At 38.8% G+C, this 12,053-nt stretch overlaps 1 protein-coding gene across 4 annotated transcripts in view; it reads left to right on the top strand.

Moving 5' to 3' along the window:
- FOCAD (focadhesin) overlaps positions 1-12,053 on the top strand; it is a 312,830-nt gene that overhangs the window by 198,484 nt on the left and 102,293 nt on the right. For all 4 annotated transcript variants that reach the window (XM_004286219.3, XM_033417332.2, XM_033417330.2 and 1 more), the window contains 2 exons: positions 4,230-4,362; positions 7,567-7,752. In XM_004286219.3, the coding sequence (XP_004286267.2) occupies positions 4,230-4,362; positions 7,567-7,752 (319 nt within the window). The remainder of the gene's footprint in view (positions 1-4,229; positions 4,363-7,566; positions 7,753-12,053) is intronic.

The raw sequence follows: 12,053 nt of genomic DNA, 5'->3' as shown, positions 1-12,053 counted from the left end.
TCTAAAGTTGGTCAAAAAATTTCGGGGGGGCTTCTTTGAGGACCTGTTGATTTCAGTGTTAAAAAATAGACATGAATGATTTTTCCCTTTTAGTTTGTATTTCTTTGTCTTTTTAGCTATTTATCCTTCTCCTTTGCCTTCTTTAATGCCCCCTGACACCCCCAAAATGAAACAAAACAGAAAAACAAACCAAAAAAACTATAAAGAATGGTTTTTCTGGTAAAACAGTCAGTAATTGATAAACATTTAGGTTGACTCTTCTCTCTGACTTGGGTTCTTTAAAAAATGCTTGGCTGCTTAAAAATTAAACTTTTTATTATAGAGCTCTTAAGATAGTGTTGTTGATTTCTGGAGTTAATTTGAGAAGCGAGTAATATAAAAGAACTTCTTATGCACCCTGGGTTGGTATTAATGTGGTGTAACCTGTTCCGCTTTGATTTAAGTGAATGTTATTGATTTCATCAGAAGCTGTTTCTCTTCTTAAATGAATTTATGCAGATACTTAACGAGTTCCAAATAAATCCTCTGTTTATGCACAAACTCCTGGATTTTCTTAGGTTGCACACACAGAAACGTGGTTGAAAGGTTATCTGGCTCAGAAAATGTAGTAAGTAAGGCATTTTGTAGAATAAGCTTTCCAATATTCAACTTAAAGCAGATTTTAAAAGTAATTTATCGTTTTATATTTGGCTCTCCCTTTAAGTTTCTTCAACAAAGCTTAGCTATAATTGGAAGCGTGTAGTTGGTGTGCGTATGTGCGTGTGTGTGTGTGTGTGTGTGTGTGTGTTCTAAATAGACAGTTTTTTCCTGGATGTTTGAGTAGCTAATGTAATATAGTTAGCAACATTTTATAATTTTAACAAGTATTTTTTCATATGACTTCCCTTGATTTTCCTTAGTTGTACTTATGTTGATCTTATTCACTTGTTGCATACAAACAAAGGGAAAAGACTGGGACTAGCATAGGGAAGCTGGAACAAATACTTCTTTAAGAGATGAACAGAGGAGTAGGGAAATGCCATGAAACCAAAGTCTAACAATAAGTGCTACTTAGTTCAGGAGAATCAGCTCACCTTTGAAGAAACAAAATTGAAGGTGTAATCATACCATTATAAGTAGGCAGAGTATATCATCTATACTTAAATTACAGTACATTGGGGCTTCCCTGGCAGCGCAGTGGTTAAGAATCTGCCTGCCAACGCAGGGACATGGGTTCTAGCCCTGGTCCTGGAAGATCCCACATGCCGTGGAGCAACTTAAGCCCCTGTGCCACAACTACTGAGCCTGCGCTCTAGAGCCCGTGAGCCACAACTACTGAAGCCCACGTGCCTGGAGCCCGTGCTCTGCAGCAAGAGAAACCATGGCAATGAGAAGTCCGCGCACTACAACGAAGAGTAGCCCCCGCTCACTGCAACTAGAGAAAGCCCATGAGCAGCAACGAAGACCCAATGCAGCCAAAAATAAATAAATAAAATAAAATAAAATAAATTACAGTACATCTCTAGTGTCTTTGTTAACATATATGTGTATGTAAGATGCAGACATATGTTGTTTATCGCACAGCAGATAAATTAATATAAGGGTGCAGTTATGTGAATGCAAAATTAGACAACTTAAGATGGATGAACGGATCTTTTTTTTTAAAATCCCCAACCTAGTAGGTCTTCTTTAGTGGCTGTCGGAAATATTGATGGCCTGTGTGCTGTGACTCATTGAGCAGTTAAACTGGATAGGCTAAAATGTGTGCAAAAAAGATCAGATTCCTTTTATACTACATAATTCTGGAATTGGAGCATTGGTCACTTGGCCTAGTTCATCCACCAGCTGAGGTCCCTCTGAAGGTGGTGGCAGCTTCCGCCTCTATTTCCTATGCTTCCGCTTGTGCTGCTGCCTCTTCTGCTGCCCCTCGTCCAACCCACACTCTCCCCTCCCCTTTCCTCTCTTTCCTATCGCCTCCCTTCCTCCCTTCTTCCTTCCTTTCTTTTTAAATAACTTTACTGAGATATAATCCGCATTCCATACAATTCACCCATTTACAGCATGCAATTCAAGTGGTTTTAGTGTATTCAGAGAACTGTGCAACTAATCACAGAGCTGCCACAATCTAATTTTAGATCGTCTTATTAGCAATCAATCCCCATTACCCCTTTCTTTCCCCCCAGTGCTAAGCAACCTTTAATCTACTTTCTGTCTCTGTAAATTTACCTGTCCTGAACCTTTCCTATAATGAAATCATATAGCATGTGATCTTTCGTGACTGGCTTCCTTCACTTAGCATAATGTTTCCAAAGTTCATTCATGTGGAACACATATCTGCACTTCATACCTTTTTATGATTGAATAATATTCCATCGTGTAGGTGTGCCGTATTTTGTTTATATGCTCATGGATATTTGAGTTGCTTCCATTTTTGCTGTTACAACTAATGTATTCACATTCGTCTGCAAGTTTTGTGTGATCATTTGTTTTCACTTCTCTTGGTCATATACCTGGGAGTGGAATTGCTGGGCCATACAGTAACTCTGCATTTCGCTTTTTGAGAAACTGCCAAACCGTTTTCCAAAGGGGCTGCACCGTTTTACCTTCCCACGAACAGTGTGTGAGCGTTCTGATTTCTCCACATCCTCACCATCCCTATGAGTTTTCATATTAGCTTAAGTGTTTACCGCTGGCTTCCACCTCCCCGAGTCTCCTATCACTTGTGAATGTGACATGTAGCAGAGCTTCCCAGTGCTCTGATGCTCTGGTGCAGTATCTGGTGTTATTCATGTAGCCTCCAGCTGTAAGCATTGTTGTCTGTTTCCCCCCATATGCTGTTCAAATATTATTTTCAATTTGTACTATGATGTGTAAAAAGTCAGGAAGCAAGGTAAACAGACCCAGAACCAACTCCTTTTTTTGAAACTTTTTAGGCAACTAGGACTAGTTAAAATCTCTAAGATACCTCTTGATGATACCAAATGTGGCAAATTCCAAGTATATACACAGACCAGAGACACTCAGAAAACCCTGCTTGTCAGAACCAAAAGGTTTGCAAAGGTGCCAGGGTTCCTCTGGTGTGCGCTGATATCAACAAATGCAGGCATGCCCTCTGCGGAGCATGCGTCATTGTTGTCTCTGTAATTATGGCTGGCTCAGTCCTCTGAGAATTAGATCCTCAAGACTGAATCAGAATTAAATCTTGTCTTGGAAAGTGCTTGGTGGTGGTTGCGCTTCACTACTGAAAAGAACGCTAGTTATGATTGAAAGGCTTCATCGGAGTTGAGGTTATTATACGTGAGAAGTATTTTATCTCTGTTTGCTTTTATCCCCCTGCAAGAATCCTAACTCAGTGCAGTTCCTAAACGGAACAGTGCTTTGGGGACCTATGAAAAAGGCAGTCTGCAGGAATTGTTAATTATTTCTAAAAATAACTCCGGGAGACAGGCTAATGGTAATGACTGGGTTCTGGCACTTTATGGTTATAGCAACCACATTTATATATTTTGATTTCCTCCCCTAATGCTTAATTATCTCCATGTGGGCATTATCATGGTGTGTCATTGAAAGTATTAAAAATTTAATTAATTGCTTGACAGTTACAGCTTGTGGAAACTACAATAGTGGTAATCTTTTTACATTTTTAATTTTTGGTTCAAATAAACCTAACTAATCACAGAGTAACCACAAAATCTTCAAATGGCAAATTAGACACTATAAAGTATAGCTACCAACTGCAGATTTTAGTGTTTTTATATTCCATAGCAACAAACTGCTAAGTCTAAAAAAAAAAAGTCAGCTACAGCATTCTGTGTCTTCCTGATCTCTACTATGTATATTCTACTAGAAGATTTTAAGCTTTGTCATAGAAATATGGCTGAAATCACAAATTTTTAAAACATGTATTCAGACAAGGCAAATATTTAATTATAAACTACAGAAGTTCAATATATTGAATGTGTGTTTGCATTTTATTGTCAGATGGTATAAAATTTTATTAGTTTTCTATAGTAATCATTGCTTAGGCTGGTTTATGGTGATTTTCTTACTATATTACCATTAGTTCTTTACATGGATCTGGGAGTGTATCTAATAAGATGATTAGAGTTTACCATTTAGTTAATCCGAAAATGAATAGATTTTTAAAATTAATTTTAATGGTCTTTTGGCATTGTAGAGCAATGAGTCTAAATTTTTTAAAGGAAAAGATTTTACATAATATTTTGGTATTGGCTTCTCTATCATTTCAGGTAAGACCAGAAATCCAAATTCCTGATGACCTAGATGAAGATGAGGAGGGTGATGAAAAGGACGTGGATCTTTCCATTCCTGGTTCTTGCTATCTCAAACTGTTGTCACTCACTGCTCCTTCCGTTTTACCAGGTGACTCCTATTTTGTGTCAGGGAAGCTAGCATTTTTTTAGTGATTTTAACTGATTAATTGTGCTCTTTTGTGATGAACACATATTATAGCTTACTTTAATCTTAAATACTTATTTTCTATGTGTCTTATAGGGACTGCTTGAGGTAGTATGGTGTTCAAAAACACACTGAAAAATGTTAGACTCAAGTAAAAATAAACTGGAGAACTAGTTTAAACAACCATTTTCACTGAAAAATTTAAATTCATCTCAAAAGTTAAATTTATTCTACAAGACAAATTTTCAGTGAGACTTTAAGTCACTGATTCAAATTGTTCTTTAGCTTATTTATATAAGATAACTGAAAAGATCATTAGAATCTTCAGAAATTTCCTGGGTAGTTTCATCATTAGAAATATATTCTTCCTAAAGAAATGGTGGTACCAGTATTTGAGAGCTATACATTAATGCTTTTAAAAAATAGATTAACTTTTATGGTCGTTCAATTTTTTTTTCCAGCTTTGATATAAAGTGTACAGGACCTTGACATTTTAAAAAATTATTCTAATTATACCTAGTTGTTCTAATTCAATAGTAGCCAACATTTTCCCAAGCATGCATCTATTACCTTATTCTGTCCCAAATCTACCCTGAATGTTCATGGATGTAAAAATCTAATTTCTCAAAATTAAGTTCGATAAACACAAGAAATGTCATCTTTATCTTCTCAGTCATAATCTCAGTAGCCTGTAATGTTAGAAGTTTTTATCCTTGGTTTCATCCCACATGGAGATTCCTGAGGAATTCAGCCAAGTATATAGTAGTACTTCTTGCTAGACAAAGCTCCTGTCCCAAATTCCTGCCTCCTTTCATTAGAGAAAACTGAACAGTACAACTTAGACAGAGTCCACCTTTTCTTTTCTCCTGATGTCCAGAACAAGCCTTAAGGACTTGTTCCCTTTTTCTTTCTCCTGATCGTCCCCACTTCCTACCTGAAGGCTCTTCAGAGTCTAGGACCTCCCCTGCGGTTAATAGTAAGCCCAAGGAAGAAAAAAGCCATCAGTTATCCAAAGTTCCTCCTGTATCCCAGAATAACCTTAGAGTTCAAAGTCCTCTTGGGGTTTTGCATTCGTGGTATTTTACTTTCATTTAAACTACTCTCAGGGCTGGAATTATTTGATAATACTTAATTCTCTGAAGAGCTTGACAAGTAGACAAATTTTCATTCCTGGGTTAGTCTTCGTGTAGATGTGTACTTATCTCTTGGCGTGTATCAGCTTTTACCAGAATAGGGTGTCTTCTGAGAAAGCATGAAATTCTTTCCTCACAAGTGCATGATTCTTAGGTCCATTCTGAAAAGTCTATACTCCTCCCAAGCTTGAAGCAGTCGTACATGTGCATGTACATACAGGAATTGAAATGTATGACCTGCAGTTGGATATTACTCACACTTTTCATTTAGATGATGTGTTGATCAGGGTCTTCGCAGGAAATTCAGAGAGAGTAATTGAGAGTTTAATAAAGGGACTGCTTAAAGGTGTGTTGTCAAGGTTAAAGGAAATTCACAAGCAATGGTGAGTCATCTAAGAATGGTTAATGTCCCTCAGCCTGAAGAGGTAAGGGAAGGGAGCAGTTAGGAGAATAAGAGAGAGCTTCTGTGTCATAAGAAGCTCCTAAGGGGAGCAAGGCCCTTCAAAAGAGGGATGCAGACCACCTGGGGCAGTCCTGCGGGAGGGTGTCTGGGGATTACATGCTCTCACCTCTGTTTGCACCCTGTGATCTCCTGCCAGTGTCTCCCATTGGATGAAGCCAACTAAAAGCCAGAGGACAAGGGAGTCTGATGATGCAGTTGTGAAAGGTTATTCTTCCGGGGCACAGAGTAGGGTTGAGAGCGTGGATCTGGAGGGGTAAATAGAAAACATACTACACAGGTGTTCTCTGGGCTTTGAATGGAGAAGCTTTGTTGCACCTAGGAAAGTTCTATATAGGAATGACAGAACTGGGTACATAATACATGTTCCAGTGAGTACTTCTGCCTTTAATTTAATCGTGGTCATTTAAAGGAGACTTTTAGACCTATTCAGAATGAAATTCTAGTTTAGGTAGACAGACTCTTGCTTTTTGTTCCTATAATAACAGGCACCTGTGGTGGTTTCCTTTTTTGTTTTCCATATGATTTGTTTAGCTTTAATTTTTGTTGTTTTTGTTTCTGCATTGGGCAACCTCTAGTGGTCCTTAGGAAAATAACACTGAATACAAACCTATAGTGCTAGTCAGGTATTTTGTTTGGATACCCTATTGTCTTCTGATCCCACAGTACTGCATTACCTTATAATAAGTGAAGATGTCAAGCAATAAAGAGCTTGGGCTTAATTAGAAGGAACACAAACAAAGAAATAATGAATTAATTTTTTTAAATACGTGTACTGATATTACTGCAGAATGGTGGATAGTCATAAAGGGCCTCTCTGAAAATATCTAAATGACAGGAAGGCGCCAGTCACGTGGACACTGGGGATTAGTGTGTTCCAGGTGGAAGAAATGGCAAGTGCAGTGGCCTTGACTTAGATATGAACTTTGTGTTATTGAGGAATGGAAAAAAAGGCCTTGTGGAAGTGTGTCTTTAACACAGCTAGGAAGGAAGGTGGGTGGTAGAGATGAGGTCACGGGGAGAGTCAGGGGCTAGGTCATAGAAGGCCTTGATCATTGTCAGACGTCTTGACGTTATTCTATGTACAGTGAAAAAGCATTGAAAGATGTTAGGGAAGGAAATGACATAAAACTCTAGCTTCTTTCTGGGTAGAGGATGGTTTAGAGGAGTGGTCATGAGGAGAAGAAACCAAGAACTAGTTTTTAAATTTATCCAGATGAGGAAGAGAGAGATAATGACTGGGCAAGTAGCAGTGAAAATGGAGAGAAACTGATGGATTTGAGATATATTTTTAAAGGTAGATCTGAAACGACTTGCTGCATATAAGGAGTGTGAGAAAGAGAGGAGTTAAGAATGACTAAGTTTTTAAGCTTGAGTTACTGGGTGCCATATTCTGGTTTGGGGAAGACTACAAAAGGGCTGGGAATCAAGAATTGTTTTTTTACTTTGTGAAATTTGACATGAAATATAGCTAAGTTGTTGTTGGTGGTGTGTGTGTGTATGAGTTAAGAATGAATATTTCTCTTCTAGCATACTATATTCACTCTACTTTTGGTCTCCTTTTATTTCTTTCAGCTTTGGAGGAATTTTTTACATCACTTGTGAAGCAAGAAATGGTGAATATGCCCCGTGGGGTGTATCACTCTGCATTAAAAGGAGGTGCCCGCTTAGATCAAGGAAAGACTGTAGCAGGAATCCCCAATTTTATGTTGAAAATGTATGAAACAAACAAGCAGCCGGGTTTGAAACCTGGCCTTGCGGGTAAGCACAATACATAGTATCACGGTACAGGATTTTAATGTGATGATTTAAGTTTCTCTTCCAAGTAGGGTGTAATAGGGCATGGAAAGGCATTGCTGCTGCTGCTAACGTCTAGACACAGCTGGATAAATTACAAAAATGAATCACATTTTAAAGCCATCAGAGAACTGTAGAAACAAAGACATAGATAAAACGAAGAATAGACTGAAGTTATGGAATGGAGAGAACATTTTAGATTGTTCCCTATGGACCTGTCCCACGCCCCAGCCCCTACCCCATGGGAGATATTCACTGATTCTGGTTGTGGGCTGGGATTGGGTATTGGCCCAGGAAGAGGCCTGTTGGAGGGTAGAGAAACCAGTAAAGCTTTTAGTGGTTTCATGGGACTAGGCGGACGTGATGATTAATTTTATGTGTCATCTTCATTGGGCTAAGTGATGCTCAGATAACTGGTAAGTATTATTTCTGAGTGTGTTTCCAGAAGAGGTTAGCGTTTGGATCAGTAGACTGAGTAAAGAAGATCACCCTGAGCAGTGTGGGTGGGCAACATCCAATCCACTGAAGACCTGAATAGAACAAAAAGGTAGAGGAAGGGTGAATTTGCTCTCTTTGCTTGAACTGGGAGATCCATCTTCTCCTGCCTTTGGACATTGGTGCTCCTGGTTCTTGGGCTTTCTGGCTCAGACTGAATTGCACCAGAGGCTTTCCTGGTTCTCTAGTTTGCAGACAGCAGATCATGGGACTTCTCAGCCTCAAAAATCTTGGGAGTCAATTCCCATAATAAATCTCCTCTTGCTTATCTACATATCTGTACCTATATATATCCTGTTGGTTATGTTTCTCTGAAGATTCTAATACAGGTGACAAACTGGAGATCTTCCGCATAAGCAATTTGGTGACTTTTGAGTTTGCACTGAAAGTTAAAGAACTAGGCTGATGCTTCTGAGAGGCAGTGAAATCTCCAGTCTTGTGTTGCTTAGGAAACAAAGACTGGCTAGGAGAATGGGCCTGAAAACAAAGCACACAAGTAGTGAATTGATACTGAGATCTACAGCTCTTTTCACCTGGATGCGCTTACTAATGTTGGCCTCACATAGAGGCTGAAATTCAGGCTTGACCTTAACAAGAGGCTGGTGCAGGAGGCAGAGAAGCCAACAGAGATCATGACATTTATGTGGTAACCTGAGTGACAAGACTGGGGACTTGAGACCCTTCAAACACACAGCCTGTTTCTCCCTTAAGATATTTGTCAAATTTTGCAGCTTTGTGGGAAGTTAAAAGCTAAGCTGAAAACTTCCGAGGACAGATACAAATCTCTGAATCTCCCATAATCTTTCTGTATTGAAGAGTCAAAGACCGATTAGACTGTCAGTTGAAAATCTTGAGGAGGCATGCCTTAGGAACAGGGTTGAAACAGAGGTAGACTGAGATTTACCAAAGCTATAGTCAAGCCTAACTCAGTTAAATCCCTCATTCACCTGAGATGATCTGTTCTTCACTCTGTCTGCCTAACAGGAGAAAATCCTCTGATTAAAAAAATAATAATATCATTTAGACTTTCTGTGGTTCTTTCATATACTGTCCAGTGAAAAAGTGCTAGACATATGAAAAAGGAAGAAGCTGGAAATGAAGGGAATATTTCCTGGAGATACAGAAGTCAGTCCATTAGAAAAGTATCACAATTCTAATCAATGTGCCAAAATAACAGAGTTTCAAACTATATGACAAAAATTAGCAGAACTGGGCTTCCCTGGTGGCGCAGTGGTTGAGAGTCCGCCTGCTGATGCAGGGGACACGGGTTCGTGCCCCGGTCCGGGAAGATCCCACTGAGCCTGCGCGTCCAGAGCCTGTGCTCCACAATGGGAGAGGCCACGACAGTGAGAGGCCCGCAAACCGCCCCCCCCCCCCAAAAAAATTAGCAGAACTAACTAAATAGACAAATCCACAATAATAGCGGAAAACTCTTAAACAGCTTTTTCAATGGTATGATGAACAAGCAGACAAAAAAATCAGGTTCACAAAATATATGAATAATACTATGAACAAACTTTACTTAAGTGACATATGGAACATTGTATCTTATAGTGATAGAATTTGTATGCTCTTTAACTGTACATTGGAAACTTATCAAAATGGTCATATAGCAGACCATACATTTCAACAAATTTCAAAATATTGAAGTCATTGAGTCTGTCCTCTGATAACAATGGGATTAAGCTAAACTAAATAACAAAAAGATAACTGGAATTTCTCCACTCGCCTGGAAATTGAACAGTACACTTATAAATCATCCATGGATCAAAGAAAAAAATCAAAAAATATTTTGAACTGAATGATAATGAAAATATGCCAAATTACAACTTGTGGGATGCAGCTAAAATCGTGTTAATAGGTGATAAAAACTCTCCAGAAAGTGGGCATGGAGGGAACCTACCTGAACATAATAAAGGACATATACAGCAAACCCACAGCAAACATCATTCTCAATGGTGAAAAACTGAAAACATTTCCTCTAAGATTAGGAACACAACAAGGATGTCCACTCTTGTCACTGTTGTTCAACATAGTTTTGGAAGTCCTAGCCACGGCAATCAGAGAAGAAAAAGAAATAACAGGAATACAAATTGGAAAAGAAGTAGTAAAACTGTCACTGTTTGCAGATGACATGTACTGTACATAGATAATCCTAAGGATGCCACCAGAAAACTACTAGAACTAATCAATGAATTCAGTAAAGTTGCAGGTTACAAAATTAATGAACAGAAATCTCTAGCATTCCTACACACTAACAGCGAAAGATTAGAAAGAGAAATTAAGGAAACAATCCCATTCACCATTACAACAAAAAGAATAAAATATGTAGGAATAAACCTACTGAAGGAGGTAAAACACCTGTACTCAGAAAACTATAAGACACAGATGAAAGAAATCAAAGATGACACAAACAAATGGAGAAATATACCGTGTTCTTGGATTGGAAGAATCAATATTGTGAAAATGACTCTACTACCCAAAGCAATCTACAGATTCAACGCAATCCCTATCAAATTACTAATGGCATTTTTTACAGAACTAGAACAAAAAATCTTAAAATTTGTATGGAGACACAAAAGACCCCGAAAAGCCAAAGCAATCTTGAGGGGAAAAAAATGGAACTGGAGGGGGCTTCCCTGGTGGTGCAGTGGTTGAGAGTCTGCCTGCCAATGCAGGGGACATGGGTTCGTGCCCTGGTCCAGGAAGATCCCACATGCTGCGGAGCAGCTAGGCCTGTGAGCCATGGCCGCTGAGCCTGCGCTCCGCAATGGGAGAGGCCACAGCAGTGAGAGGCCCGCGTACTGCAAAAAAAAAAAAAAAAAAAAAAAAAAAAAACCAAAAAAAAAACCCCTTAAAAATAGAATTACCGTATGACCTAGCAATCCCACCACTGGGCATACACCCAGAGAAAACCATAATTCAAAAAGATACATACACCCCAATGTTCATTGCAGCACTGTTTACAATAGCCAGGTCATGGAAGCAACCTAAATGTCCATCGACAGATGAATGGATAAAGAAGATGTGGTACATATATACAATGGAATATTACTCAGCCATAAAAAGGAACGAAATTGGGTCATTTGTATAGACATGGATGGACCTAGAGACTGTCATACAGAGTGAAGTAAGAAAGAGAAAAACAAATATCGTATATTAACGCATATATGTGGAATCTAGAAAAATGGCACAGATGAACCAGTTTGCAAGGCAGAAATAGAGACAGAAGTAGAGAACAAACATATGGACACCAAGGAGGGAAAGCGAGGGTCGGGGGTGGTGGTAGTGGGAAAAAAAAAATCTTTTGAAGTCTTATAATTTCCATTTCATTAAAAATTATCTGCTTTACCTGTAAAAAAACAACAACAGTGTTAGTAGGAAATTTGTACCCTTAATGCATATACTGAAAAAAGAAGAAAGGAAGACAATTATAGTTTAAGCTTCTATTTCAAGAAACTTGGAGAAGAACAGCAAATTAAACTTAAAGAAATGATAAAGGAAGGAATAATAAAGATAGGATTAAAAATCAGTGCAATAGGAAACACAGGAAATAAAGAAAATAAGCAAAGCCAAAGGTGATTCTTTGAAAAGTTTAATGAGGACTTCCTTGGTGGTGAAGTGGTTAAGAATCTGCCTGTCAGTGCAGGGGACACAGGTTCCATCCCTGGTCTGGGAAGACCCCACACGCCACGGAGCAGCTAAGCCCGTGCACCACAACTACTGAGCCTGCGCTCTAGAGCCTGCGAGCCATGACTGCTGAGCCTGTG

Source organism: Orcinus orca, chromosome 6 (assembly GCF_937001465.1).
Source record: "Orcinus orca chromosome 6, mOrcOrc1.1, whole genome shotgun sequence".
Taxonomy (NCBI): Eukaryota; Metazoa; Chordata; class Mammalia; order Artiodactyla; family Delphinidae; genus Orcinus; species Orcinus orca.
This window is presented reverse-complemented; position numbering and strand designations above follow the sequence as displayed.